This window comes from Lentinus tigrinus (assembly GCF_003813185.1).
Source record: "Lentinus tigrinus ALCF2SS1-7 unplaced genomic scaffold L226scaffold_34, whole genome shotgun sequence".
Lineage (NCBI taxonomy): Eukaryota > Fungi > Basidiomycota > Agaricomycetes > Polyporales > Polyporaceae > Lentinus > Lentinus tigrinus.
Window position 1 is genome coordinate 47,094 of NW_027137943.1, and position 25,583 is coordinate 72,676.

General features: G+C 55.6%; 13 protein-coding genes across 13 annotated transcripts; 9 read left to right on the forward strand and 4 right to left on the reverse strand.

The window, feature by feature from the left end:
• Nucleotides 1-237: 237 nt before the first annotated feature.
• Nucleotides 238-2,306, forward strand: L226DRAFT_219533 (uncharacterized protein). Its single transcript, XM_067672988.1, has 4 exons — nucleotides 238-365; nucleotides 428-437; nucleotides 493-2,149; nucleotides 2,202-2,306. Exons 1-3 carry the CDS (start codon nucleotides 268-270, stop codon nucleotides 2,146-2,148), a joined length of 1,764 nt encoding a protein of 587 aa, XP_067531332.1. The 5' UTR covers nucleotides 238-267; the 3' UTR covers nucleotide 2,149; nucleotides 2,202-2,306.
• L226DRAFT_492400 (uncharacterized protein) lies at nucleotides 1,965-4,590 on the reverse strand. Its single transcript, XM_067677385.1, has 6 exons — nucleotides 4,499-4,590; nucleotides 4,379-4,445; nucleotides 4,213-4,329; nucleotides 3,317-4,163; nucleotides 2,202-3,267; nucleotides 1,965-2,149 (listed from the first exon to the last, which is right to left on the reverse strand). Exons 1-5 carry the CDS (start codon nucleotides 4,527-4,529, stop codon nucleotides 2,413-2,415), a joined length of 1,917 nt encoding a protein of 638 aa, XP_067531333.1. The 5' UTR covers nucleotides 4,530-4,590; the 3' UTR covers nucleotides 1,965-2,149; nucleotides 2,202-2,412.
• A 44-nt stretch (nucleotides 4,591-4,634) lies between these two features.
• On the forward strand, nucleotides 4,635-6,248 carry L226DRAFT_492405 (arsenical pump-driving ATPase). The gene is made up of 8 exons (XM_067677386.1): nucleotides 4,635-4,786; nucleotides 4,851-4,868; nucleotides 4,928-4,995; nucleotides 5,052-5,190; nucleotides 5,241-5,334; nucleotides 5,396-5,654; nucleotides 5,719-5,857; nucleotides 5,914-6,248. Exons 1-8 carry the CDS (start codon nucleotides 4,714-4,716, stop codon nucleotides 6,099-6,101), a joined length of 978 nt encoding a protein of 325 aa, XP_067531334.1. The 5' UTR covers nucleotides 4,635-4,713; the 3' UTR covers nucleotides 6,102-6,248.
• Nucleotides 6,249-6,493: 245 nt separating this feature from the next.
• L226DRAFT_547584 (40S ribosomal protein S17) lies at nucleotides 6,494-7,205 on the reverse strand (the record flags this gene model as incomplete). The annotated part of the gene is made up of 5 exons (XM_067682510.1): nucleotides 6,494-6,616; nucleotides 6,686-6,886; nucleotides 6,947-7,001; nucleotides 7,092-7,147; nucleotides 7,203-7,205. The coding sequence occupies 5 exons, from the start codon at nucleotides 7,203-7,205 to the stop codon at nucleotides 6,494-6,496; spliced, it is 438 nt and encodes a 145-aa protein (XP_067531335.1).
• Nucleotides 7,206-7,552: 347 nt separating this feature from the next.
• On the forward strand, nucleotides 7,553-8,510 carry L226DRAFT_538582 (ribosomal protein S8). The gene is made up of 4 exons (XM_067681527.1): nucleotides 7,553-7,664; nucleotides 7,715-7,814; nucleotides 8,102-8,280; nucleotides 8,342-8,510. Exons 1-4 carry the CDS (start codon nucleotides 7,632-7,634, stop codon nucleotides 8,420-8,422), a joined length of 393 nt encoding a protein of 130 aa, XP_067531336.1. The 5' UTR covers nucleotides 7,553-7,631; the 3' UTR covers nucleotides 8,423-8,510.
• A 461-nt stretch (nucleotides 8,511-8,971) lies between these two features.
• L226DRAFT_219599 (uncharacterized protein) lies at nucleotides 8,972-9,993 on the forward strand. Its single transcript, XM_067672989.1, has 4 exons — nucleotides 8,972-9,012; nucleotides 9,067-9,435; nucleotides 9,496-9,670; nucleotides 9,733-9,993. Exons 2-4 carry the CDS (start codon nucleotides 9,129-9,131, stop codon nucleotides 9,785-9,787), a joined length of 537 nt encoding a protein of 178 aa, XP_067531337.1. The 5' UTR covers nucleotides 8,972-9,012; nucleotides 9,067-9,128; the 3' UTR covers nucleotides 9,788-9,993.
• On the forward strand, nucleotides 9,913-10,549 carry L226DRAFT_525684 (uncharacterized protein; the record flags this gene model as incomplete). The annotated part of the gene is made up of 4 exons (XM_067678983.1): nucleotides 9,913-10,042; nucleotides 10,106-10,206; nucleotides 10,263-10,361; nucleotides 10,418-10,549. 4 exons carry the CDS (start codon nucleotides 9,913-9,915, stop codon nucleotides 10,547-10,549), a joined length of 462 nt encoding a protein of 153 aa, XP_067531338.1.
• A 238-nt stretch (nucleotides 10,550-10,787) lies between these two features.
• On the forward strand, nucleotides 10,788-11,994 carry L226DRAFT_562624 (uncharacterized protein). The gene is made up of 4 exons (XM_067683512.1): nucleotides 10,788-11,100; nucleotides 11,163-11,506; nucleotides 11,569-11,679; nucleotides 11,744-11,994. Exons 2-4 carry the CDS (start codon nucleotides 11,198-11,200, stop codon nucleotides 11,915-11,917), a joined length of 594 nt encoding a protein of 197 aa, XP_067531339.1. The 5' UTR covers nucleotides 10,788-11,100; nucleotides 11,163-11,197; the 3' UTR covers nucleotides 11,918-11,994.
• Nucleotides 11,995-12,316: 322 nt separating this feature from the next.
• Nucleotides 12,317-13,063, forward strand: L226DRAFT_562625 (uncharacterized protein; the record flags this gene model as incomplete). Its single annotated transcript, XM_067683513.1, has 4 exons — nucleotides 12,317-12,364; nucleotides 12,434-12,622; nucleotides 12,691-12,792; nucleotides 12,854-13,063. Exons 2-4 carry the CDS (start codon nucleotides 12,467-12,469, stop codon nucleotides 13,061-13,063), a joined length of 468 nt encoding a protein of 155 aa, XP_067531340.1. The 5' UTR covers nucleotides 12,317-12,364; nucleotides 12,434-12,466.
• A 1,304-nt stretch (nucleotides 13,064-14,367) lies between these two features.
• Nucleotides 14,368-18,453, reverse strand: L226DRAFT_554676 (uncharacterized protein; the record flags this gene model as incomplete). The annotated part of the gene is made up of 10 exons (XM_067683014.1): nucleotides 18,152-18,453; nucleotides 16,872-18,089; nucleotides 16,284-16,809; nucleotides 16,005-16,164; nucleotides 15,502-15,930; nucleotides 15,277-15,426; nucleotides 15,153-15,214; nucleotides 15,001-15,091; nucleotides 14,804-14,942; nucleotides 14,368-14,767 (listed from the first exon to the last, which is right to left on the reverse strand). The coding sequence occupies exons 2-10, from the start codon at nucleotides 18,017-18,019 to the stop codon at nucleotides 14,368-14,370; spliced, it is 3,105 nt and encodes a 1,034-aa protein (XP_067531341.1). The 5' UTR covers nucleotides 18,020-18,089; nucleotides 18,152-18,453.
• On the forward strand, nucleotides 18,243-19,314 carry L226DRAFT_219708 (uncharacterized protein). The gene has a single exon (XM_067672990.1). The coding sequence runs from the start codon at nucleotides 18,465-18,467 to the stop codon at nucleotides 19,113-19,115; it is 651 nt and encodes a 216-aa protein (XP_067531342.1). The 5' UTR covers nucleotides 18,243-18,464; the 3' UTR covers nucleotides 19,116-19,314.
• L226DRAFT_554677 (spermine synthase) lies at nucleotides 19,129-20,723 on the reverse strand (the record flags this gene model as incomplete). Its single annotated transcript, XM_067683015.1, has 6 exons — nucleotides 19,129-19,545; nucleotides 19,618-19,621; nucleotides 19,692-20,176; nucleotides 20,254-20,401; nucleotides 20,456-20,636; nucleotides 20,693-20,723. 6 exons carry the CDS (start codon nucleotides 20,721-20,723, stop codon nucleotides 19,513-19,515), a joined length of 882 nt encoding a protein of 293 aa, XP_067531343.1. The 3' UTR covers nucleotides 19,129-19,512.
• Nucleotides 20,724-21,376: 653 nt separating this feature from the next.
• L226DRAFT_469572 (P-loop containing nucleoside triphosphate hydrolase protein) lies at nucleotides 21,377-24,428 on the forward strand (the record flags this gene model as incomplete). Its single annotated transcript, XM_067676232.1, has 16 exons — nucleotides 21,377-21,765; nucleotides 21,819-21,870; nucleotides 21,933-22,277; nucleotides 22,330-22,705; nucleotides 22,757-22,823; nucleotides 22,878-22,898; nucleotides 22,949-23,008; nucleotides 23,070-23,238; nucleotides 23,292-23,500; nucleotides 23,560-23,628; nucleotides 23,688-23,828; nucleotides 23,887-23,983; nucleotides 24,040-24,063; nucleotides 24,126-24,221; nucleotides 24,283-24,342; nucleotides 24,393-24,428. 16 exons carry the CDS (start codon nucleotides 21,377-21,379, stop codon nucleotides 24,426-24,428), a joined length of 2,211 nt encoding a protein of 736 aa, XP_067531344.1.
• Nucleotides 24,429-25,583: the final 1,155 nt, after the last annotated feature.

A 25,583-nucleotide genomic window follows, 5' to 3' on the forward strand; every position in this document is an offset into this window, starting at 1 on the left:
GTCTGCTCCCCGTTTCTGCTGCTCGTGTCACAGATATCTAGTAGGCAATGTTCGGATCCACGGTTTGGAATGGGACTGTCGTCGAACGAGATCGTTTTGAAGAGACAGTCGGACGAGGTACGCCGCGGCCCGAGGTTCCCGCCCCATCTTAGTGTTGATCATGTTGCGGGAACTTCCGAACCATTGAGTACACGCGCGCGTATCGAGCCTGAACGTTTGAACCTGCTCGCGTTCACTGCCAAGCTGCTGAAGAAGAATCACCTGGCGATGGATGGAAGCGTGATGAATGGGGCGTCGCCAGTGCACATTGAAGACATGACCAGAGTCGTCCTCTCACAACTAGAGCGGGAAGCACCTGAGCTGTCGTAAGTAGTGCTTTCATCTCATTTCACGACTGAGACATGCTCACCGACCGACATGATTACAGAGGCGATACGGTATGTCCATAATTACTGTTCTGTTCGTATGTACTCACCTTCGTCTGTTTACTAGATCAAGAAGTGTCTCGAGCTGTTGGCGAATACTGCGTCGCATCTCAGCGAGGTGGCGAATGCACGCGTACCCTTCTGCGCACTTCCCATCGATATCCTGAACCAAATTATGGAAGCCATCACAGACCCGTTGGAGCTCTCTAAAGAGGACGCCGATTTCAGGTTCGAGCCGTTCTGGCTGAGTGCGGCCAGGAACAGTGACATGCTCGTGCCTATCACTCGCACTTGCCGATACCTCCGCAAAGTGGCCTTGTCCAATCCTCTCTTATGGAAGACTCTGACAACCCACTCTACTCCTTCCATTCCCTTCTCGCAATTACAGCGGCTGTGCGACGGTGTCCCCCTGACCCTCGTGGTGGCGCCGTCCAAGGACTTCACGAACATCCTCGATGCATTCTACCCCTCACATGCTCATCATGTTCGGGAACTTCACTTCACGGAGATAGGTCATAGACATATCAACTATGTCCGATCCCTCATGCAGCACAGCACGCCGGCGTTGACATCGTACGCGTTCTGTGGTAGAACGGGCGACATATCCAAGTGGCCGACACATGAGTTGCCTCTCCCCCTTACCTCGGCTGCATTACTTCGAGATCTTTACATCCGGGATGTTCCATTGCTGCCCTCGATAGCCCTCCCTCACTTGACCCATCTCGCCCTTAGCAAGATCGAGATGAGAGGATTGCACACCGCGGTCGCGAACGTCTTATCCCTCTGCCCGAATCTTGAAGCATTGGTCCTCGCTCAGCTCTTCCAGATCGATAGCGCAACGCCAGACCCGCAGCCTCTCCATATGAAGAAGCTCCGTCGACTCACCCTATATGGTATGACGCAGACATCTCTGCAGTACTACCTCACCTTGCTTCCACGGGGTTCACCACAGTCAGCCACCCAACTTCTATCGAGCTTCGAGACAGCTTCTGTGCTCCCCAACGGTACATTCGAAAATACCACAAGAATCGCATTCACGTATGCGAGACCGGCGACGCCATCCTTCAGCCGTCCGCACCATACCGAACTCACGATGACGACGCCCGACCGTGTTGTGCACGTGGTTCAGGAATTAATGAACAGGTCGCCTCTGTCTGGCCTTCAATATGCTCTCGGTGGCTGGTACGAGGGGCTTTCCGTACACTCGGCTCGGCTCTCTCAAGTCCGCGAGGTGTGGTTCACGAACATGTGCAGGGCGAACGCAGAAGAGTCGCAAGTCGTTCATTCCATCGTCGCTTTACTCCCTGCGCTCGAGACCCTCGTCATCACGGAGGAGTATGCCGGCAATGTCCATCCGGTCTCCCCAAACCTATCGTTATGTCCCAGCGCACACGATCCGTCTTTCCAATCCCGCCGTCTTAAGAACTTGCGCATCGCATGTGGCCTGTCCTCACGGTCTGACCCAACACACTCGTATGTCCTATACGCCCTGTTGTTCGCGGACATGCTCGCGCAGCTCAAGACGGGGGCATACGACTACCTCGAGCATCTGGTCGTGCTGGCGGTGCGGCAGCTCGTGATCAGCGAGGCGGATTTGGCGCAGCTGCGGGAGCACTTCTCGACGGTCAAGGCAGAGTACGTCGATGTCCTCCCCGGCATGCCGGTCCCAGCATGTTGCAATGAGCCGAGAGCGGGGATCAAGTGGACCGGTGCATTGTGGTGAGGTACGTCGACATAAGGTCCAGAAACTTCGCCGAGGAATTGATTCTGATCCAGACACTGGCAAGAAACGACGAGGATTTAGAGATCGTATCCCAGCTGTGTGTTGGAGTAGCCATAGTGCGATCCAGCTGGGGTTGCACTGTAGTATATATTTGCTGTGAGAGCGCATATCCAGACGATAGCGATACAACATCCGGTGGTGTATACAAGCGTTCATCCACGACCCCCGACTATTTCACCTTTCATGCATCATGGAGGACCCACATTAACTCCTTCCCCACCAGCCGCCAAGCAGACTGCTCAAGCCACCACGAGCTTGTGCGCTCGGCTCGGGTGTGGCTGTCCGCTCGATCTCCTCCACCTTCGCTCTCGACGTCTGTGTCTTCTTCTCCGCCGCCTGCGGTACGGGCGCGGCGATAGGAACATTCACCTTCTCGGGGACCTTGCCCGCGCGCTCCTGGAGGCGGTCCATGTCCAGGTTGATGTAGTTGAGCGCGATGTCGAAGAAGAGCGGCTTCTTGTGCGTCTTGCTGCTCTCGGCGTCGAGGGAGCCGCCGTTGTACGCAAACCAGTCGTTCTTGAACGACGTGCTGTCGAGCGTGAGCTCCTCTTCGAGTTTGTCGAGGTCGGCGAGAGCGAGTGGATAGAACGTGGGTTCGCCGTCGTTGATGGGATCCGTTTCGATCGTCGGCGCGAGCATGGAGCGGCATTCGCGCAGGTGGATGGAGGCGTGTTGGGTCAGGGCGAGCGTCTCGGCATACTTCTTCAGAGGGGCATAGCACCATGCGAGGTAGTAGCATCGGCGTGCCTTCGTGAATGACAGACGGGCGTCGACCGCTGCGGCGAGGTCTGGACTCTCATCCACGATCGCGAGTGTGCGCATCTGCTCGAGCGACTGCAGGACGGAGTCGAGTAGCTTGACAATGGCAGGGTAGAGGCGGGCGTCCACCTGCACCTTCCGCGAGGACGCGTGAGTCTTCTGAGCAGCGTGCAATTGGTGGAGGAGTGCAGAAGTCAACAAAAGATCGCGCTGCACGCGTCGGGAGAGAAGCTGGTAGACGATGTACGCATGGACAAAGTGGATGTCTCGCGTGCCAGCAGCAGCGGTAGCGCCACTCAGCTGGGAAGGACATGAGTGACGGTCCGACATTGAGATGCATGCGACGTACCTTCTGTGCCTCGGCGAGCTTTCGTGCGACGTCTTCTGCCTCGCTCAGCGCGAGCAGAATAGCATCATATGAAGCAACGCCGCCGCGTTTTGACCTCGCTCCCTTGCCAGCCTTCTTTCCTGTGTCGTCTTCGTCGTGCTTATCCACGCCAATCAAACGTTCTTCTGCCTCTTGTACCTTGAGAAGGACATCCACCAGCTCAGGGTTCCTCACGGGCACGGGCTCATCCTCCCACAACAGATCCTTCAGCTTGCCCCTGTCATGACTAGTAGCACCGCTCTCTTCCTTCAACCGCGCGAGGATAGCGTCACAGTCTTGCACGAGTGCGTTGCGATGTTTGGGCGCGACATCCGCGACGACTGCATCGACATCGTAAGCCTTGTCTCGGCGGAGCTCGTGCGCGCAATGACGGATCTCGGGGCCAATCTCATCTGCGAACGCGACCGCAAGGGCTTGCGCGCGGCTCGTTGCCGCCGTATCCGCAAGCGAGTCTAGGAGGTTGCGCGCAACGCTCAGTTGCACGAGCGCGTCTTCGAACTCGTACCGCTGGCGGAGGAAGCGGCCGTTCAAAATGAGGGTGTATGTGGTCACTTGCGTAAGATCTTCCGCGGACAGGCGTGATTGGGCGTAGAGAGCTTGGCAATGGGAGAGGAGCTGCGTCGCCCAGTGGATAGAGCGGCGCATCCGGCGCGTCGCATGCTTGCGGAGAGATGAAGCTTGCTTCTCGGATGCATCGGCGGCGTTGCCCTTGGATGACTTCGCGTTGGAAGAGAGCTTCAGCGATTCTTGGTGCATCTCTTGCGCATGCGCCCATGCTCGCTCCGCCTCGAACAAGAGCAGTTGGAGACTTCGATCATCAGGTTGATGCCGCGAATGAAGCTTCGGAGCACACTCACTGTCCCTCCTTGACGGTTTCGAGGTTTATGGGAGGCAACTTCTTGAATTCGCGACCCCTTCCGTATGTCATCTTGAGAGATGAGCGCAGACGGTGCGTCCGGTTGTAACAGTGCTTCCTACAGATAGTCAGCACACATTGATGGGTTATCACACTAGAATACGTACCTGTAACGTTCATAGTCGTTATATCGCATGCCATACGCGTTCCGCTGCTCGTTTGCGATCAGGAGCGCTGGCCAGAAGTCAGTCCTACATGCACTCTCCGAGCCTTCCACGTCAGCGTACCCTGGAAGTGCAGCTGCGGTTTTCCAGACATGTCTGGAGGTTTACGAAGACCCGAATGTGCGAGATCGTGCTAGCACGAGCGCGATGGTAGGAGGCAAAGCGGGGTACGCGGCTATCAGCCGCTACAAGAGCTTGTACACCGACTTCCACGACCTCCAGACTCTAACGCCCCCCCTACCCCCGTTCAACTCAGCATAACTCTACTGGGACGCGCCATGTCGGAAGAAACACTCGAGCCCACGCTCCAGAACATCCTCGATCAGAAGTCATTGAAATGGATCTTCTGCGGCACGTCTCTCAGCCACAATGCTTGCGTGCGTTCGCTGATGTTGGGTTGTATCCTCGCGTATAGGTGGAAAGGGTGGTGTTGGTGAGTCTTGAAGGATATGCAGGAGTGGGAGGGGTGGCTCATGGGAAGATGTATGCCAGGAAAGACCACGACTTCCTGTTCACTCGCCATTCAGTTGGCGACTTGCCGTGAATCCGTGCTCTTAATTGTGAGTACTACTTTCCCAAGCTGGAATGATGAGTGTAGATTGAACTCGTGAACAAGTCCACGGATCCTGCACACAACTTGTCAGACGCGTTCGGCCAGAAGTTCTCGAAAGAGGCGACTAAGGTCAATGGGTTCGACAACCTGTTCGCGATGGAGATCGACCCTACAAGTGCCATCCAGGAGATGGTAGAGCAGTGTAGGCGACTACCAACTTCAACCTCTACAGTCATACTCACAAGGTACCAGCGGACTCCAATGGCATGATGGGCAGCATGATGCAGGACCTCGCGTTCGCGATTCCTGGTGTGGACGAGGCCATGAGCTTTGCGGAGATCATGAAGTACGTCCCTCTCCCAGCCCCGCATGCCGGTCTCCCATCCTGAGCACCCCTCACTTCATAGGCATGTTAAGTCCATGGAGTACTCCGTGATCGTTTTCGACACGGCACCAACAGGACACACGCTACGCTTCCTCTCTTTCCCGACCGTCCTCGAGAAGGCACTGGGAAAGCTCAGCGCACTGAGCGGGCGGATCGGGCCCATGATCAGCCAAATGACCAGCTTGATGGGTGGCCAGGCTGACGCGCCCGAAGACATGTTCGCAAAGCTCGAGTCCATGCGTGCTATCATCACCGAGGTGAACACGCAATTCAAGGACCCCGTAAGTCTATTCAGCGCCACATTCTCTGGGTACCAGTTGCTCATCTTCATTGTCAATACCACAGGAGAAGACCACGTTCGTCTGCGTGTGCATCTCCGAGTTCCTGTCTTTGTATGAGACAGAGCGGTTAGTGCAAGAACTGACCCAGTACGAGATCGATACGCACAACATCGTCGTAAACCAACTCTTGTTCCCCAAGAAGAGTACGCTTGTCATGTTCCTCTGCTCTAACCCATCAGCTGACCTTCCTGTGCACCAGACTCGAACTGCGAGCATTGTCAGGTACGACACAAGATGCAGCAGAAGTATCTCAAAGAGGCGCACGAGCTCTACGACGAATTCTTCCACATCGTGCAGCTTCCTCTGCTCACGGAGGAGGTCCGCGGTCCAGAGAAGCTGAAGCAATTCAGCAAGATGCTCGTTACGCCTTACGTTCCTCCTGAGTAGACTACTTACTTGTACGACGTGATGACTGATAATGTTTATGGCTGGACGTTGGATCTTGGAGTTGATGTACAGCTGATTTACCGTACTTACACAAGCACTCACGCATGCACTCGTGCTCACACTCAGAATGCAGCGTTCATGTCGAGGATCGTTGATGTATCCTCAAAGTGGTCTTTTATCTTGCATGGTTCAATTTTACAAGGGGACTGCCCGTACAGTTCCCATAGAAAGGCAAGTACATACGTGAGGATAGGGTAGCGACGACCAACAACAGCCTTGCGGGTGCTGCGCTCCGAGGGCCTGAACCATCGTCATCATCGCAGTAGTAGTACGGAGCATAGCAGTCATAGCGCATACGAGCCCAAGCCCAACCGAATAGATGGTGAACGCGCTCACGAGCGGCCAGCACCAGGGACGTTGCGGCGTTCCCTCCGGGGTCCCCGAGTAGTCTCCTGCGCAGCGGGCTGGACGATGGAGTGGGGGATGGAGTCGAAGTTGAGGGAGTGGAGGAGATCCTGTAAAGAAACGCGGTGAGTGACGGCGTTCGGATGCAGAGAGCAAAGTCACAGTGAAAAGATGCGTACCTTGGTGTCGGAGTCGATCTCCAGAGGGTTGACGGTGATGTCGAGAGCAGAGACCTCGGGGACGTAGTTGTCCTTGCGCTCGCGCTCCTCCTCCTGGAGCTTGAAAGAGATACCACGAACGGGGCCGCGCTGAATACGCTTCATCAAGTGGGTCGTGAAGCCAGCGATCTTGTTGCGGAGACGCTTCGAAGGAACGACAGCCTGTTCAGGGCCACTGTAAGTAACCAGTGCATGAACCGGAAAATCTGCAAGAGCACGTACGACTTCATCGATGATACGCTTGTTGGTGTGGAAATCGAGAGTGAGACGGGGGTAGCTGTAGCATTGTCGTCAGCTTCCAGCTCTTCCTGCATCCTTGTGGTGCCTGTCCCCCCGGTACCGAGGCCTTGCACGGACGTATACTCACTACTTCTCGATGAGGACACGGGAGGCCCTTTTGGTGGTCTTGGTGCGTACACGACCCTGCAAAAGTCGTCAAGACCATCGCCCGTCGCGAGAACAAGGATTCTGTGCTTACCATGGCGGCTGTTGAAGATGTCGAGGGGCTTGAGCTTGATGTGGAGGGCGGCGGCGAGGTGCACAGACACACTCGGAGAGACTGAGCGGCAGACGCCGGGTGGCTGAGCCAGAACTATACAGTTGCCTCAGCCACCGACACGCCCGGGAAATGCGAGACTTGGCGCCAGCAAGCAGGTCTACCTTTCGTCGCCGCCGTCGCTCCCCCCGCCGCCTCCTCAAGACCCGTCTTCAAGGTGAATGATGCATTCTGGTCGTGCGATGTATTGCCGCAGACAGCGCTTGACGAACATCTCTTCACCGTCGCGCACTGTGTAGCTCGTCTTGACTCGTGTTCTCTATAGCACGACACTCGGACGAGCGCATTCAAGTTTACTTACCGGCACTTGTACCTTCCTAGCCCCCCTTCGGCCTCACTTGCTTGCCCATCATGGTCCGCGTCTCCGTCCTTAATGACTGCCTCGTGAGTAACACACGCGATGTCTATGGAGGATGTGCTGATCAGGTATGCAGAACAACATTGTCAACGCCGAGCGTCGTGGCAAGCGCCAGGTCCTTGTGCGCCCTTCCTCGAAGGTCATCGTCAAGTTCCTCAGTGTCATGCAGCGTCATGGTATGTCACATCATCCTTTGCCCCATTTCTCCATCTTGTGTGCATCCACCCATTTTATGCCATATCATACGCATCTAAACTCGGAGTTATAACTACGATCGACGAGGTACTGTCTCCACCCGCCCCTCGTTTTAAGGCTCCGAAAAATTGATCTTCCTCTCGTAACCATTACAGTACCATTCTCTCCTTCTCACAGATTGGTACTCACTGTAGAGGAGACACTTCATCCTTGTCTCCGTTGTGATCAGCCTTGTCATTTGCTTGGTACTGACGCACGTTCCCTCTAGGGTACATCGGCGAGTTCGAGATCGTTGATGACCACCGCTCTGGCAAGATCGTCATCCAGCTCAACGGTCGTCTGAACAAGACCGGCGTTATCTCGCCAAGATACAACGTCCAGGTCAACCAAATTGAGGCGTGGGTCAACTTGCTCCTCCCCGCTCGTGGCTTTGGTATCATCATCCTCGTACGTCCTCTCAGTCGCTGACGTGCCCCAAGACGTGTTGCTCACGATGATGTCTCCGTAGACGACCTCGTCTGGTATCCTCGACCACGAGGAGGCGCGTCGTAAGAACGTCGGTGGCAAGCTCTTGGGCTATGTTTACTAGATGTATCCATGTATTCTCTATGCTTTGTGTAGGTCGTACCTTCCATCAAAAATGAGCAGGCCGGCTGGGGCCATCATGCATGACACACATAACAGCCGTCGGACACGAAGTCTGCGTGTTGTATGGTGCGTGAAGATGCATATCGTCAATCATCTCCAGATGGTTTGTATGATGTCCCGTGGTCTTCATGGGCGGTGTGCCCTGCACCAGCGCGTGAATACAGAAGCATGCTCGCCGCCGAACCTGTAAACCTGCCTTTTTCGGGGTACTTCGATAGGCGCTACAAGTTGTACGTCGCTAGGATCGTTCAGTTGTAAAAATCCCACAAGCCAGTGACCTTGTTACTTCCTACTCTCATCGCATTCTCTCGCCGATTACAAGAATTCATGGATACGTCTTCTTGTCCCTCAATTCGCCCCAGGACGACCGCTGGCAACTCCAAGTAAGAGACACTCTAACCGAACTTGCCAAGGAGTGACGGCCTGGGACCACGTAAGAACGATCGTCTGCGCTTGTAGCTATGTCAGTGAGTCAAAACCATGCTTATCTGAATCGGAGATTACCTCTTCTCCGGTTTCCCCAAATGCCTTGTACGTAGCAGGCGGATGACACGTCGTAGCGAGATTCTAAGCGAAGTCTTTCAGGTATATCTTGCGATGGCTGTCCGCCGTGAGAGTCAAGGTTGCATACAGATGACCTCTTGAGGATGAAGGGCATTCGGCGGATCTCTAGTGGCAGTTCGCCACCAGGCCACGTCTTTTCCGTGTCGGGCAGGTGGAACGCTGGTCACAATAACCTGGATCGCCATGGTTTCGGCAAGGACGCACCGGAACTCGTCGCTATTGTATCCGAGGCATTTCTACAGCAGCGTTGTTATGCTTCTTCTTTTATGCAAAGGCAGGGCCAGCTATCCACGGCAGGTATAACTACGGGCGAGAAGCTTGCTCCGGCCGTCATATATTCCCCGAACACGGCGACTGCGAACGAGGCTCTTGATCTCTTCCCACAGCAAAGTGAGTCTATATTATCTCCGCCGTGGCCATAAAGCAGCAAAGTAGCTCACCATTACGTAGAAATTGCACGATCAGGAGGAGCAAGCCCTGTGATCGCGATCGTTGCTCTCCCCAACTGGCCCGCTGGGACGACGCGGCGCTTAGCGTTTCCCATCTTAGCCACCAACTACCACGTTGCCTGGAGGGGATACGCAGTCGCGCTCAACCTTCGAAGATCATCTCTTGCTTATCCCACGTGAGTTCCTCCGACGTTCCACGGAGCGACGAGGATCTGAAACCTGCTGGATTTACCTACAGCGACCCCCTCGTGCCCCTAGCGCCCACCCTCAATCGGGGGGTATTTGCAACATAGCCTCCCGGTCCCCCATCCGAAATCTGCTCCGCCGAGTCCGGACTTGCTGCAGAAGGGCGCGAAGGATGGATCGGGCGCCCACGTACACACGTGATCATGAGGAGAGGCGTTCGCCTTTGTCCAGCATGGAGGTGGTCGACAATGTCCCCGACAGTCTCCCACGACACTCTTCCGCACAAGAGTTCTCCGCTGAGAAGAACAGCCGTCGGAACATGGAGGCTTCGCAGCAGCCAAGTAGTAGGCAGTTCCTGGACAGTACGTCTCTGATTGTGGGTGAGACGCGGCTTGGCTATGCCACTAACGCTCGGAGATGTATAGAATCGGCACAAGGAGCCGAGTCGTCTTCGACTTCGGCGGTCCAGCGCGGCAGGCCACGTCGTTCTTCGAGTATGCGCTACGTTCGCAGGTCGCACTATATGGTGAGTATGAGTGTGTGATGCCCTATGTAGTCTGCGACGATGCTGACGATCTACAGCAAGGCGACCGGGTGATTGCTTGTGTGTGTGATCAGCGGCTTGGCTCATGGCGGCATGGGGTGGTCGCCAACCTGGATCGGTACCCACCGCGCAATGAGGTAGGTGGACGAGCCCTCGCAAGTCGTCATTGACGGCCATTGATTTTTGCATGTAGGGTCGCGGTCAACTGTCCTACCCGGTCCTATATCGCTCGGCATCTCGAACAGTTATGGGGTACTTCAACCCCTTCCTATGCGAGATGCTGTATGATACACTGCGCAACAGCATGGGCGATGTAATGCAGTAGAAGCTGTTGTATTGTTATATTATCTGTCTACTCTGCATCTGTACTACGATACCATACGCTACCCGTGACGCCGTCGCCGTATTCCGTCTGCTTGACGTTTCGCGTGTCTCGTTATTTCTATTCTCTGAGTAAGCTAGAAGCTTAGGTGCGTATCAATAAGGTCCTTTGTTTCTCGCTAACGACCGCGTTCACAGATCCCGTGTCATTGTGTGCGGCAAAGCACAACTGCAAAGGATACGGCTCAAAAGGCCCTTGCCATGCGCGCGTTCATGTTCGCGCGTGCACGCACGTCTCGCGTTCTGCGTCGCGGTCTCGAGCCACGAGCGGGGTGCGCTGTTCTGTTCCGACCAGCCGCGGAGTCTGGTCGCGGTAAGCGAAGCGGGGCAGCATAAAATCCGTCGCGCGCCTACTCATTCCAACACCGCACCACTCACCACCACCACCACCACCACCAACCACCAACCCCCCAACCACTCACTTCCTCTCACATCCTTGGGCTCTTGTGTGGTCTCTCTTCATATTTCTTGATTCTGTACACGCCTAGGCCTCAGGTGAGAGTGGTTTGGGTCTTCCTTCTGGTGGTTAGGCTCACGGAGCTGCCCTGACGCGCAAGACAACACTACGATCTTCAACCCAGTTTGTACAATCATGCCCCCAGTTAGGAATGCGAGGACCAAGAAGTCGAGGTCTACGGCCCCTTCAGCCAAACTCGCCCAGCCTGACGCCGACGCACCACACATTGCCCAGCCTGAGGCCGACACACCGCCCATAGCCCAGCCTAAGGCCGACGCACACCCCATCGCCAAGCCTAAGGCCTACAAGATTGCGGCGCTCACCACCCCGGCCAAAGCCAAAGCACTGCGCGCAGCGGCCAAGAAGAGACAGAAGGCTGGCGAGGCAGAGAAAGAGAATATTGGTACCTTGATGAAACGGCTCAACAAACTCAAGTTTTACGAGGTGCGTTGAACAACATGGCCCGACGGTTTGATGTTTCCTCATTGCTCCTGATATTTCGATAGGTCGGAGATGAAGTCTGGGTGAAAGTTCGCAAGTACGGCCGCGTTGTGTGGGTTTTAGGGGAGGTTGAGAAGTTCATGGGGCCTGTCTCAATCGAGATGGCGAATGCTACGGTGCGTCTGTGCTTCCCTCTCTTCCGCCGCTGCTGGCAGGCGCGCTCACGCTGGCACACGGCAGCTCTTTGGCGTCTCATTCGAAGCAATCAAATACCCTGTGAAGTTTAGGTTCCTCCGTACTGTTTTCACGGAGACCTTCTTCCCTTGGGACATGAAGTCCCGAAAGAAGAAGGTGTTGAAGAAGGCGGTTTTGACGAAGGCGGTCTTGAAGAAGACGATCGGTGAGGTAGCGTAGTAGCTCTGCGAGCTCGAATGAGATTCGAGTGCTTGTATCATTATCCTCTTATATCTCCTATATCTTTACTGTGTGGTGTACAGTACGCTTGGATCTCTTGATATACACGTTGTGTCTGTGAACATCGAGAACGCTTTGCTGCCGACCACAAAGCCTCCAATACTTCGTGATTATCTCCCGACTTCCCGCACCCCACGAGGGTATCTGTCCTGGTTTTGGGTCACAAGAAATGCAGACATTCTGTAACGCTAGCCGAAGCCTGGGACTTGTGCGTAAGCGACATGAGGAGCAGGATATAAACGACCCGCCGCGCGCCTACCTCTTCAACCTTCATCTTCCTCTTCAACCTCTTCCCCAACTACCCCCATCTTATTCCCTAATAGCCCTCCATATCTGTGGCTTGTATAACATAATTGCGACTGTACTTGTTCTCCATCGACACCTTGGGTAAGCTGGTTGCGATTCTTGGGCCCCGAGCCGAGGTGGTTAGGCTCACACAACCACCTGGATGCGCAGACGTTACGACTTCGAATCCACAGCTACAAAATTATGGGCTCCGTTAAGACTTCAAAATGCACGACAGCAAGAGCTTCAAAGAGATTGTCAGAAAAAGCGGCAAAGGCGAAGATCTTGCGAGAGGCAAAGGAACACCAGCAGTTGGTTGGCAAGGTTTTTGACAATGCTGTTGACATGGCGAAGTTGCAGGTGCGTCGTACAGTACTGTCTACAGCCTAGCCTGTAAGCCGATAGCGGCCGCTCTGTCTTCTCATTAGCCCGGGGATCGAGTGCGGGTGAAAACGAGGTCGGAGGACGGGCAAGTGGTATATGCTCCAGGGAAGTTGAGCGATTCAAAGACAATACCGGCACCTTCCCGGGTACGTTTATGCTCTTATTACAGCTTTCATTGCGAGCCTTCCTTACGCCTCATATTTACAGAACGGCGGGTGGAAACCAGTGGGCGTTGTTCGGATCTTTTTCGTGGAGTATCGTCTCCCGGGTGTACGCGAACCCTTGTCCGACATGTTTTTCGCCGAAGAGATTACAGTAATAAAGGATGAGAATGGCAAGATCACGAGTGGTGGTGGAAAGGCGAGGGTTGGAAAGGCGAAGGTTTCAAAGACGAAGGATGCAAAGACGAAGCAGTAGTGCCGACGGATAGTTGAGGTGGTTGTATCAGTTCTTGTATCATTATTCTGTGCTTTTATTTCGCATCATATGAACCCGGATCTCTGTGCTACACATGTGTTTCAGCCCGAGCCCGTCAGTCACCTATCCACCGACCACTTTGTAACCACAACCCTTGCGCTATTATGCGCAGTGGTCCTACAGTGCGGTCAAAGCGTCGTACCCGAGCTACTTGTGAACCTGCCTGGATACGCCGGAAGTACATTGAAGGCTATCGAGGGCCACAGCTCGGACAATGGCAGACCTTTGAAAAGGCGTATATAGCGTCATGTTCTCCGATCAATGCGCCGCAAGTGGCGCGGCCACATGGCATTACGACCAAAGCGCGACGTTCTGAGAGGTATATTAACGCGTACAGGCTGCGCCCTGTGTGCCATCCGACCACCACCTAAGAGCTCCCCTTCTCTTCCTGCAAGGTACGTTCTTAACATCCTGGCTCATATATACATTATCTGAGGTTCCCGCGTTTACAGACGACCTCTCGAGAAACCACCACGATAAACCACCATCAATATCATGACGAACCCCGAGCTCAAGGTCTCCACCACCAACGCTACGGAAGCGTGCGTCAGTCGCAGCTCAGATAGCAACGTTGAAGAGTCGTACTGGACGGCACCCACGTCTCCGATCGATGGCGTGGTGCAGGGTGGAGTCGACGATCTGGAGAACAAGCTGGCCAGAGCCTTCAAGGTCCGTACATCCGAACGTTGTCCGCATTTGTGGGATCTGACCAGTACGCCAGGCCAAAGAGATCACGAGTGCGATGTCATCGAAGGAAGAGGAAACCGGAATAACGGAGTAGTCGTCATGTACAGTTGTTTCACTCGTCCTGGGTGGTTCATGTTCAGTTCAGCGTTTGCGTTTACCAAAAACGTCGCCGTTAGCATTGATTGCACAGCTTTTTGCCCATAATCGGACGGCCTGGTAAGCGCAACCCTAACCTTGTCCACACAACCTGAGCTTGGGTTCGAAGAGGATGTAGAGGATGTAGAAGGGAAGGCGCACCGCAGTAAACTTCGGTTGTTCTCCATGAGCAGGATGGGTACGATAATGTGACAGTTACGGAGATCCTTTCCGATCGACAATAGAATACAAGTCCCGGCATGACAGACGAGCGAACGGCTCCATGCTCACAGACGACAGACTGAAAAGCACAACGAAACGACGAAAGAAAAGAACACACCCACCACATGCCAGAGTACATGCGTGGCTACATCGTCCTCAGTGATTTCCGTACCATGTCCATATCCAACATTGGCAACCGATCACCTGCGCAGCCCATTACCATTATACAACGTCTCGTCCACCCAATCGACCCGACTACTCCTGACGGACTCGATCGGAAACTGAGGCGCATAGTGCCCGCTCCCATTCGACCCGATAGACCGATGGTTACCCGATAATGTACTGTTGCCGCCTCCGGAGGTCCTATGGCCACCTGACGTCCTGGGACCACCTCCCGACGTCCTGTGGCCACCTCCCGAGGTTCTGTGGCCACCTCCGGACGTTCTGTGCCCGCTCCCAGCGCTGCTGCGAGTTTGCGCCCCAAGTGGCACGGACCCGGCGCGTGAATGGGTGGAGCGAGGATGGGAAGACCGCCGCGAACCTTGAGAAGGCACAGCGGCAGCAGCTACGGTTACGGGAACGCTGGGAGAGCCGATGAGACTGACGAAGTGCGACAGCGACAGGAAACGGACTTACTTGGGACCGTACATTCCAGGACCACCAGTTTCTGTTTGACGGATCATGGCAGACGGATCGAAGTTCATCGGCGCAGGCCCTGGGTAGCTGGGGAGCCGCTCAGCTTTTGCTGGTTTGGAGCGGCATGATCGCATGAGGCCTATACGGACACAGTATTGTCAGGAAGAGGTCGCGGAATAAGGAAAGCCATTACGCACAGCGAGCGAGGGCCCATAGGAGCAGCAGGACAATGACGCCCACGACGACCGTCACAGGAATCGAGATTTGCAGGTTGTGTACGTACCACGACTGCGAACATCACATCTCCGTCAGCAAGTGCTGCACTGTATATCGGAGTGTTACGACATACTTTGAAGACCTCCTGCCAAGTTCCAGGCTTGCAGGTGCCAGAGTAACATGTACCGCCGTATCCTGACAGTGACAGGCGCGCGTTCAGGTCCCCTTCTCTACCGACTGAAGCAGTGAATACGTACCACATGGTGACCCGTCGATGAGCATAGACTGGAGGACGACACATTGGTTTGAAGAGGACGGGTCCTGGCATGAGACCTGACATGACTTGTCGTTGTTGCTCGGGCAAGCCTTGCTCAGGTTCATGGAGGCGCCGACAAGCGCACATTGTTCTGCACGACAAAGGGAAAGACCACCGTCAGCAATCGTTGCTCCAATTTGATAGACGTAGACACAAGGATACGAACGATCGAGCGACGTGCACTGTCCACTAGCACACGCAAGGCTGCCCGACCCGCAGCTCTGGCCGTCCTTCGCAAACACGTCCGTGGGGCACGTCGCGCTAGTGCCCGTGCACATCTCCGCGGTATCACACCGGTCGTCCTTGCTCGGCCTGCACACCTGCGTGCTCGGGGCGAACGTGCACGAGTCGGTGCAGCACTCGGAGCTGTCTGGGTCGCAGACGGCGTTGTTCTTGAACTTGCACGTCGACGCGTCGCAGCAGGTCGAGTTGGAGTTCAGGCCCGGGTCGCAGTCTTCGCCGTCCTCGACGATGCCGTTGCCGCACATCTGGAGCGTGATGAGAGGCTTTGAGGAGGTGAGGGAGGTCGGGCCGTTCGGGTCGATCAGGCAGGATGTGTTCGTCCGGCCGCCGGAAGTGCCGGACATGAGCGAGCCTGTGAGACAAGGGCGGTCAGAACAGGTCGACGCCATCGTCGGCGATGGACAGCAATGGACATAGGTAACGCACAGATGTTGCCGATACTGCATGGTGAGAAGTTCATCTCCCCAGTCTCTGCGACGGGGCTCATGATGTATTGTGCGTTCGCGTCGCAAGTGCTTATCGAGAGCGGACAGCAGTTCGTGGAATCCGTCTCGCAGCCGTTGCTGCACGAGCAACCACTCGCGCACTGTCATGAAGATTAGCGATCTAGACATAATGGGATACTTTCTTTGCTCACGTCATGCTGTGAGGGAAGACTGGTCAGTACATCACTCGGGGCACACGGGCGACAAGTTGGCTACTCACAATAGCACCAAAGTTGTGTCCGATCTCATGCGCAATAACCTGCCATTCCGTGCGACCACCTGTCGACACAGCCGTGCCTGAAACAATGGACGGGCTGCTGCCCGATGCAGTCTGCTGGCAAAGCGTTGCAAGCCAGGCAATACCAACCTCAGAACCCGTCGGACAGCCGCTCATGAGGTGCCACAGGCCCGCGCCGTCGTCGCCCTTGTTACCGCGCCACTGCGAGAAGATAGAGAGCCGATCGTTCAGGGTGACGTCCTCGGAGCACGCAACGTTCCACGGGGCGTCCGAAGTCGCTGCACTCGGGCACTCCGGCTCGTGTACCTGCAGCTCAACGATGCCGAGGCTGACCTGGAATGTTGTCTTGTACAGCGCGCTCGCAGTGTTCCAATTCGTAATGATCGCCTGCGTCGCGTTTTCCGACGAGCCGTAGCGATTGGTGTACTCGCAGTCCGCAGCGACGCCCATGTATACGATCCGTTGTGATGTCGGACAACCCGCCGTCTGACCGATGTGGTCTGAGAAGCTACGACGATCGAGTGAGCTTTCACAAGATATGGGCTGAAATGTATCGCAATCGCGACGTACTCGATACCCATGCCACCGCCAGCAACATCGTCACGCCTCGTGAGGTTGGAGGGGGCGGGATGCATGAGGCCAAACGCGTCGTACCACCGGGTGTATGAATCCACAGGCGGGCGGCGAATTGCGTCGTTCTGCATCGGGTCTGTGTTGAAGTCCATATGGTCGTGACCGCACGACGAGCCGGCCGCTGCAGAGGAGCCCGAGCTCACGCCCATAACTTTGGCATGCTCGTGCTTGCTCATCACATCCGAATCGCGCCAGATGACAAGATTTGAGTCCGGGTGCTCATCAGAGAGCTCTATGTGAGGGTCGAGGTGGAGCTTGTTGCGGAGGTAGTTCTCCTTGGTCATGACATGGTGCACCACGCCGCCCACAGAAAAGGCACCTTCGAAGACGGGCGGTCGGTCAGAATCCGCGTCACCCTGGTCGTACACCGTTATGCGTGCCCAGCCAAGTTCGTACTGTCCCGATGGTCGGGGGATGACACCCGCTGTGTCTTCTCGTAGCCGATCAGAAGAGACATCGGCAGGAATGACCTCGCCCCAGTAGGCCTTCACGTTCTCCCGTAAGATGGGTTCTGTATGCGAAAGCACTGACTGGCCATCGGGTCCGTTCTTAAAGTACTTTATTCGAGCTGCGGGGTGAATGAGATGATCGTTGGGACGTAGGTGGAGGTAGAACGTCTCGTCGAATGCGGTCAGGGTGAGGCGGAAGGAGTCGGTGTGGCGGAGGATGGGGGAGTCTATGGGAAGTGACCGCTTGCCATGACTTGATGGTGGAGAAGGTCGTCGAGGTAGGATGTCAATGGATAATGTTGAAGGGTGAGCCAGTCGCTTCAACGGCCTTGCGGGAGCACTGAGTGCTGCGGGAGTGCGAGTTAGCCCATAGATGACAGCTTGTCTGGCAGAGCCCTGGCAAACTACCCAAGACCGTCGAAACAATACCACGGTATGCACGTATACAGGCGCTGAGATGAAGGAGAAAGGTGCAGTGCGCGTGCCCGCCAAGGCATGCGCGCACTCCGCGTACTCCATACATCTTCCTTTCATCCGCCATTCCGCAGCAGGCGGTGCAAGCCAAGGCCAACGCCCAGAGCGATGCCTGTCCATGCTCACTCCTCTCATCAGGGATGTCTCCAAAGAGAGGTTCATGCCCTATGCCACCTTGGGACCTATGCGATGGGCACGACGTGCAAGGATACTAGGAAAACCCAAGTACCCTCTGGGTGAGGAGTGTACTGAACAACGGGGGAAGAGTAACGAGACGGTATAGGTCATCCGCACCGGCACCATAATAGCCACCCGCCACTCCGATGCACGGTAACTTCGCGAACCGCCCTGTGCACCATGATGTAGCTCATGGGGATGGAAAACATGGACTTCCAAAGCTCCACTTGAGGGAACATGAGGACTCTTTCGCGCCGTGGGAGGCCAAGGGTAGCACCGAGAGGCTGGAAGCAAGAACCGAGAGGTCGGAAGACATACCTGAGGCCGTCTGGAAGCTAGCAAGGAGAACGACGAGAAGCCAGCATATGCGATGGTGAGAGTACATTAGAAAGGACCGTAGGGGGTGTTCCGAGGCGTACTGCCGCCGAGTATGATTATGAGAAAAGCCAAGAGAAGGCCGAAAGCGACCGCTGCCCAGCGCCAGATCCGACCTGCGGAGGTCTTGTCCTCTACCGTGTGTTGGCGGACGCAGCGAGCGAGGAGGAAGGAAAGACGAGGGACACGGCGAGGGCCTGGGGAACGTCCAAGTGTCACTGTCCTGATCAGTCTCGCTCTCTTCGCGACCGCGCACCGCGACCGACTACCGGCGCTTCGCTCCCCGCACACTTGTCATCCTGCGACCATCATCGTCCTCTCAGCCTCGGCATCCGCTCCGTCCGCCTCATCTCAGACTCTTGGCCTCTGCATGCTCGTCTGTCTTCGTCTGAGCTATGTTTTATATTCGTCACACCGCTCTACAGCTCGCACTCGTCGTTCTACTACGCCAGCGCTCGCTCGTTGCCAACTCGCATACATAGCCTCGGCAATTGGCAAGAACCTGCAAGTCGCGACGGCCGAAAATACCTCCCCATCCCGAAGTCTTCTGCAACACCGGGGTCTGGATTTGATGGATGTGATATGGCAGGGGTCAGATCCCCTGACATGCCTCGGACCTGTGCTTGTGGGAATGAGCTCCGGACCGCGCGATACTGCGCATATTCAACATGCGTTGCTTGCGGTCAAAGCCATCTGGACAGACTGAGACTGCGGTCTTTGCACCTTCGTCTTCATGCGATGTGTTGTACGTGATCGCTCTCCTTGCTGCGTGCTCGTAGTTTGGGGCCGGCGTGCAAACAGCAGGTCTCTGTAGCTGCAGTGTGTAGCATCCTCTAAGTAGGTCCTATTGGGTACACATCAAGTCTTCAACATCTCTGTCATACGCATCCAGGTACCCGCGAGGATTTCGGATTTGCCCGTAGGTCTTACCCCTTCCGCGACGTCCGCGGTCAATTCTTTGAGCGACAGCTCAAGTCACCACTAGAGTGATACGGGAAGTTTGCTTCCTCTCGGCGCAGCCCTCCCTTTAAGCACGGTCCTGTCATGGTTGATGATGGTGTCTACATCGAATGCAGCGCCGATTTTGTTCGTATTACTCCCGGTCAGCTGCGGACCATCCATCGTATGTCCTGTTCCTAGAAATAAGTACATGTTCGCAACCGCCCAGCTCAATTCACTATGATGGATTGAAATAGGTTGCCGCGTACCTTCCTGCGCGACGTGATTCACGCGCTTAGCCTTCTGAAGATGTGGTCGAATGTCCCTGCCCTCCTCCAGGAACATCCTACAAAACTCCGGTAGAACATACGCCGCTCGATGTATGTGCGGGTTGTAGTACCGCGTGTCCGGCACTGCGCGTCGAGGCGTCCTCAAGTCGTCCCCCGGCTCCTTCGACGCAACCAAGAAGCCAATCTGCCCCGATGGGTACGTGGGGACAGTCGAGTACGCGTACTCGACCACCGGGAAGAACGGCCGCGCGGTGTTCAGCAGCTCCCGGATGGAATGAAGGTGGAGCCACATCGACTCGGCTTGGATGGAGATGTGCCCGCCGGGGTTCAGACGGTCTCGCAGGAGCTCAAAGTATGGCTGTTGGAAGAGCGACGCGGCGGGCCCGTCAGGGTCGGAGCAGTCGGTGATGATGGCGTCGTAGGTTGAGGTGCTTTGGGCGAGGAACTCGAGGCCGTCGCCGATGTGCACGGTTACGCGCGGGTCGGTCAGTAGGGCGGACATGTGCGGGAGGTATTGTTTTGATACCCTGATGACTGCCTGTAGTATGGACGAATAAGTAGATGCAATGAGCATTAGCTGACGACGAAGTGACTTGAAGTGAATATGGTAGTTACCTCGTCAATGTCGCAGAGCGTGACATGCTCGACGGACTTGTGCCTAAGCACTTCGCGCACTACGCCACCATCACCGCCGCCTACGACGAGCACCCTTCTTGGATTCGGGTGACTCGCCAGAGGCAGATGGGCGATCATCTCTTGGTACCTATGTTCCACGATTAACGGTCACACGACCAATCGGGGCCCTCGCGACACTCACGAAAACTCATCCCTCTCGGTGCATTGTATAACACTGTCAAGCACAAGGACGTTTCCGTACGTCTCGGACTCGAAGACTAGCACATCTTGGTAAAGCGACTGTTCTGTGTGCAATATCCTGTTGACCTTGAGCATCATAGCCTGCCCTGGCCACTCGGAGGAGATCTCCCGGAACCAGCCATCTACGCAATGCTTCCTTTGCGTATGAGTTTGACTCCCATACGAAGCTTCTGCTCACCTTGTATCTTCGGATGCGAGAGCTGGGCCATGACTGTGGGTTGTGGGGAAGAGTAGCTCGCGACAGAGCAACATATCAATCCGCCTATGTCCGCAGAAAACCGGTGACCTGTCTTGGTCGCCCAAGGTCGCTTGACCTGTTCATGCCGACGACGGACGCGTGGCGATGTCGTCACTCGTCACCTCAATTCGACCTCTCGGCACACGAGCGGTACTTGAGAGGTTGTCATACACATGCTGAGACGCTGGACCAATGCAGAGCTTCATTCTGGGGTACCGCAATGTCCACCGCGTGTGAGCGCAAAGTGAGCAGCGGTCAGCGTGCACGCTTGCGCTCATTGAACATCTAGGCTGAAGCTCAGAAAGGTGCTCTACTGCTATCAGACCGTGGGCTTACCATGCATTTCAGGTCGGCCTAAGCATGCCATAGACATATTACAATGGTCCCAGTAGTGGTTACAGGTATAGGTATGAACTGGATGCTAATCATGTTGGTGAGTTCAGAGTGACCAAGAAAAGCTCGAGCCAAGGACGTGGAAGATCAGTGAGATCTAGATCTAGCTCGTGATCGGAGATCCCGACGAGACGCCCATACACCCACGCGCGAAATATTGCCCCTCCTTGCCACCCTCTCCCGGGCATACACACCTCGAGCACGGTCTATCCAGACTTCTCCATCGCAGACATGGTGTCTTCGGAAGACATTGCTGAAGATATCCGCAACTTTCTTCCCGGAACGGAGGAGATCATCGTGCAATACCTCGCAGGCTATCTGCTCGACCTCGACGACGCCGCCGAAGATGAAGACGTGCTCCAGGTCACCCGCGACATCCTGGAGTCTGCAATCGGATCCTCGTCTAGCCAGGAGAAGAGGGGCACGCTGGATAAGCTCGTGAACCGGCTCGCCGAGCTGCTGCAGGAGCCGTTGACGCGCCGCGAGGAGAAGAACCGGGCGGGGAGAGGCACGGGTCTGGTTAGGCTGGACAAGGTCATGGATCTCAGCAAGGCGAACACGATGAGCTCGACGATCGCGTTTACGGAGGGAGTGGACTTGGAGAGCATCAACAAGGGAAAGTGAGTCCGTTCAGCCACCTTACCCCGCATCTCGCGTACGATCCCCATGCCAGAGCATCTCGCGTCGATGTCAAGAAGCTCGAGAAGCAGGAGGCGAAGCTCAGGGTACGTGATTCTCTGCATATGCATTGATATGAGAAGGGTGTACCGACGCGTCGTGTGTGCAGGCCAAGATCGAGAAGCGGTCCAAGCGCACCGTCCTGTACGAGGGTTCGAAGCTGCTGGACCAACACAGGAAGCAACAGTCATACGAGGAGATGTTCATGCAGATCAACCCGTTGGACGCTGCCGCGGCGTCGAAAAACAAGTCAAAGGACGTCCATCTCACGAACATCGACGTCAACTTCGGCTCGAATCGCATCCTGTCTGGCGCGTCGCTCACGCTCGCGTATGGTCGCCGGTACGGTCTCATCGGTCGGAACGGTGTTGGTAAATCTACGCTTCTGCGTCATATCGCTCTCCGTGAGGTCCCCATTCCGCCGTATATCACCATCCTCTTTGTCGAGCAGGAGGTGAGCCCCCGTGTCCTCTTCTGTGCATACCTCGCCCTGACATGTATGTTAGATTGTCGGCGACGACACGCTCGCGCTCGAGTCTGTACTGAAGGCAGATGTGTGGCGAGACACGCTCCTGCGTGAAGAAGCCTCGCTTAACGCGAAGCTCGCCGAACTCGACAGCGAGGGCGATGACAAGCGGTTCGAGGACGCCCGCGAGGAAGCGCAGACGCGTCTAGCGGAAGTGCACGCGCGCCTGGCCGACATGGAGGCCGAGAGTGGTCCCGCGCGCGCTGCGGCGCTGCTTGCAGGTCTTGGATTTAGCGAGGAAGACCAGCACCGGCCGACGAAGTCGTTCAGTGGTGGTTGGCGTATGCGTCTGGCTCTGGCAAGAGCGCTGTTCGTGAAGCCTGCGCTTCTCCTGCTTGATGAGCCGTCCAACCACAGTGCGTTCACACGCGAATCTGACTTGTAACAACGACTGACCTGTGCCATAGTCGATTTGAATGCTCTCGCGTGGTTGGAGGACTACCTCCAAACTTGGCCCGGTACTTTGCTCGTTGTGTGAGTTCTTGTCCGCATCGTTCTCATCTGAGCAGTCACTGATATATCGCCCAGCTCTCACGACCGAGCCTTCCTGTAAGTGGCACTCGTATCTCCGGCGTCGTTTTGTCTCACCATCGCTCTAGTGATGCTGTTGCCACCGACATCGTGCACATGCACTCAGGTCGTCTCGACTACTACAAGGGGTATGTGGTCTACTACAAGGCTCTCACCACGCGCTTAACACTGAACATGGATGTCTTACAGCAACTTCACGCAATTCTACTCCACGAAGTCGGAGCGAGACCGCAACCTCCGGAAGGAATACGAGACCCAGATGGAGTACAGGAAGCACCTGCAGGCATTCATCGACCGCTGGCGGTACAATGCCAACCGTGCCGCACAAGCGCAGTCCAAGATCAAGATCCTTGAAAAGGTCTGTCCGTCCATGATCCTCCGCACACTGGCACTTACGGTATTACGCTGTAGCTTCCGGAGCTTACACCACCGGAAGAGGAGGATACAGAGACGTTCCGCTTCCCAGAGACGGAGAAGATCTCGCCCCCCGTGCTGCAGCTCAACGAGGTCACGTTCGGGTACACTCCAGACAAGATCTTGCTCAGGAATATCAACATCGACGTCGGCCTCGAATCTCGTATCGCCGTCATTGGACCCAACGGTGCCGGAAAGTCTACACTGTGAGGGCTTGCTTTCGTGCTCCGATCGTCTGTCCGCTGACCGTGACAATTCTCTGCAGAATCAAACTCCTGACAGGAGAGCTCAAGCCAATGACCGGGCACGTCAACCAAAACGGACGCTTGAGGATGTACGTGTCCCTCGATGGCGCAGTCTGTAACACGCGGTGACGACTAACGCGACCTGTAGAGGCTACTTTGCGCAGCACCACGTCGATAACCTGATTCCGACGATGTCGCCCGTCCAGTTCCTGGCATCTAAATTCCCTGGCAAGACAGAGCAAGAGTATCGTCAGCATCTGGGCAACTTCCAGATTAGCGGTATGACTGGGTAGGCGTCGCGTGTCTCTGGCTTGACGGTGTAGATCGGTACTGATGGCGAGGTGCAGTCTGCAGATGATTGGAACGCTGTCCGGAGGTCAGAAGTCCCGTGTTGCATTCGCCGCGCTCTCGCTGCAACGACCGCATGTCCTGCTCCTCGATGAGGTTTGTCATCTGATTCTTACATGGTGAAGGCTCGAGCTGACGTATACCTCTCCTAGCCTACTAACCACTTGGATATGGAGGTACGCCTAAACAAGTCGTTATGATCCCTCAGGATCACTGATATGGCTGGATGGCCGCATAGGGTCTCGATGCGCTGATGAACGCCCTCAGCACATGGAACGGCGGTGTTATTCTCATCTCGCACGACGAGAGGTTCATCACCAACGTTGCAAAGGAGGTACGTGGTTTCCTAGCTCTTCCGATTATACACAATAGATCATGACCTTTTGCTTTGTCAGCTCTGGGTATGCGCAGATGGCACTGTCACAAAGTTCAAGGGAGACGTCCAGGCGTACAAGGTACTACCTATACTGGATGTGGCCGTAGATCATCACTGATGTTTCCGCAGAGTCTCATCGTCAGCAACATCAAGGCAAAGCCCTAAACTTGGCCACGGGCGTCGAGTCCCTGTGCAGTTGTGTAAGAGCGTCTTTGTATCATCTTATTGTATGGCCATACCGCCATATCGCAAATGATTTGGATAGACTTCTCCTTATTCCGCTCGGACGCTCAGACGCGCAGTAACTCGGCGAGTCGGAAGCAGGTGAGGGTGAGTGGCACCAACCTACCGCATACCCCATGACTGCTATCTCACGCATCGCGACGCCGCAGAAGCTTGTACTTATGATTTGCTTTGTTCCCGGCCACCTGTCATGCAACGGTAAGGTTCAGATCGGGGCCACGAACGGTGCTTTGGCAGAAGACACGATGCAGTGGCCCGTGCTGCACCCCAAACACGTTGTTCCCTGTGGCACCCATGCATGCCCGCCTCCAGCCTCTCCCCACCCACTGCGCTTGAGGATCAAAGCACAGCCAAAACAGTTAGCGATTCCCTGCATCGTGGCAAGAGCCAGGACCGTCTTCCTTTCTGGTAAGCGCGTTGTTGTTGTGGAGGCACGTGATTTGCCACAATAGAGGGCGTTCCTGTGCTCCGCGGCGCCTTTCTCTTTCGGCGCACATAAAGCCATCCATCCATCTCGCCTCCTCCTCCCAAGTCTCTTTGCTCTCCTCGGGTGGCGCCTACGATAACCGCCCGTCCCTCGGATCTCCTCATCCTTGCACGCCACTCCACATAAGCGTCCCTCATCCACCTTTGTCATCGTCTCTTCCGCCAGCTCCATCCGTCGTCAACCTTGCTGACGATTACGGCGATCGTTGCTCCGAGACAAACTTCCATCGCATAACCACATCTACAACACCGATTCTACCACCGATGTCGTCCTCCGGGCCACACGCCACTGCCAACAATGGCGCAGCGCGGTCGCTTTATGACCTCGCATTCACAGAGCCATTTGCCAGGAAACTCGCCTCGCTCGCATCGTCAAACCAGCCGAATTCTCGTCTAGCACTACTATCATGTCTTGCCGAGATGACTCTACGAGAGGAGTTCCCCGATACCGCAGCAGCGGTCCACCCAACTACCTCCGGCGCCTCTTTCGTCCCAACCGGTGCAGATAGAGAACGTGCTGCAGAGAAGTGGCCGCAGTTCGAGGTAAATGTCACCGACCAGTGCTTCTTTCCCACTTTGGTGCTGACACCC

Coding starts and splice junctions, on each gene's coding strand:
- L226DRAFT_492405 (XM_067677386.1), top strand. CDS start 4,714: ATGTCGGAAGAAACACTCGAGCCCACGCTCCAGAACATCCTCGATCAG. Junction 4,996..5,051: donor GTGAATCCGTGCTCTTAATT/GTGAGTACTACT, acceptor CTCGTGAACAAG/TCCACGGATCCTGCACACAA. Junction 5,655..5,718: donor ACACGCAATTCAAGGACCCC/GTAAGTCTATTC, acceptor TCAATACCACAG/GAGAAGACCACGTTCGTCTG.
- L226DRAFT_538582 (XM_067681527.1), top strand. CDS start 7,632: ATGGTCCGCGTCTCCGTCCTTAATGACTGCCTC. Junction 7,665..7,714: donor CCGTCCTTAATGACTGCCTC/GTGAGTAACACA, acceptor TCAGGTATGCAG/AACAACATTGTCAACGCCGA. Junction 8,281..8,341: donor GCTTTGGTATCATCATCCTC/GTACGTCCTCTC, acceptor ATGTCTCCGTAG/ACGACCTCGTCTGGTATCCT.
- L226DRAFT_492400 (XM_067677385.1), bottom strand. CDS start 4,529: ATGTCTGGAAAACCGCAGCTGCACTTCCAGG. Junction 4,446..4,498: donor ACCGCAGCTGCACTTCCAGG/GTACGCTGACGT, acceptor ACTTCTGGCCAG/CGCTCCTGATCGCAAACGAG. Junction 4,164..4,212: donor GAAACCGTCAAGGAGGGACA/GTGAGTGTGCTC, acceptor TGATGATCGAAG/TCTCCAACTGCTCTTGTTCG.
- L226DRAFT_219599 (XM_067672989.1), top strand. CDS start 9,129: ATGAAGGGCATTCGGCGGATCTCTAGTGGCAGTTCGCCACCAGGCCAC. Junction 9,436..9,495: donor TGATCTCTTCCCACAGCAAA/GTGAGTCTATAT, acceptor ACCATTACGTAG/AAATTGCACGATCAGGAGGA. Junction 9,671..9,732: donor TCATCTCTTGCTTATCCCAC/GTGAGTTCCTCC, acceptor ATTTACCTACAG/CGACCCCCTCGTGCCCCTAG.
- L226DRAFT_219533 (XM_067672988.1), top strand. CDS start 268: ATGGATGGAAGCGTGATGAATGGGGCGTCGCCAGTGCACATTGAAGAC.
- L226DRAFT_562624 (XM_067683512.1), top strand. CDS start 11,198: ATGCCCCCAGTTAGGAATGCGAGGACCAAGAAGTCGAGGTCTACGGCC. Junction 11,507..11,568: donor ACAAACTCAAGTTTTACGAG/GTGCGTTGAACA, acceptor ATATTTCGATAG/GTCGGAGATGAAGTCTGGGT. Junction 11,680..11,743: donor TCGAGATGGCGAATGCTACG/GTGCGTCTGTGC, acceptor GGCACACGGCAG/CTCTTTGGCGTCTCATTCGA.
- L226DRAFT_219708 (XM_067672990.1), top strand. CDS start 18,465: ATGATTATGAGAAAAGCCAAGAGAAGGCCGAAAGCGACCGCTGCCCAG.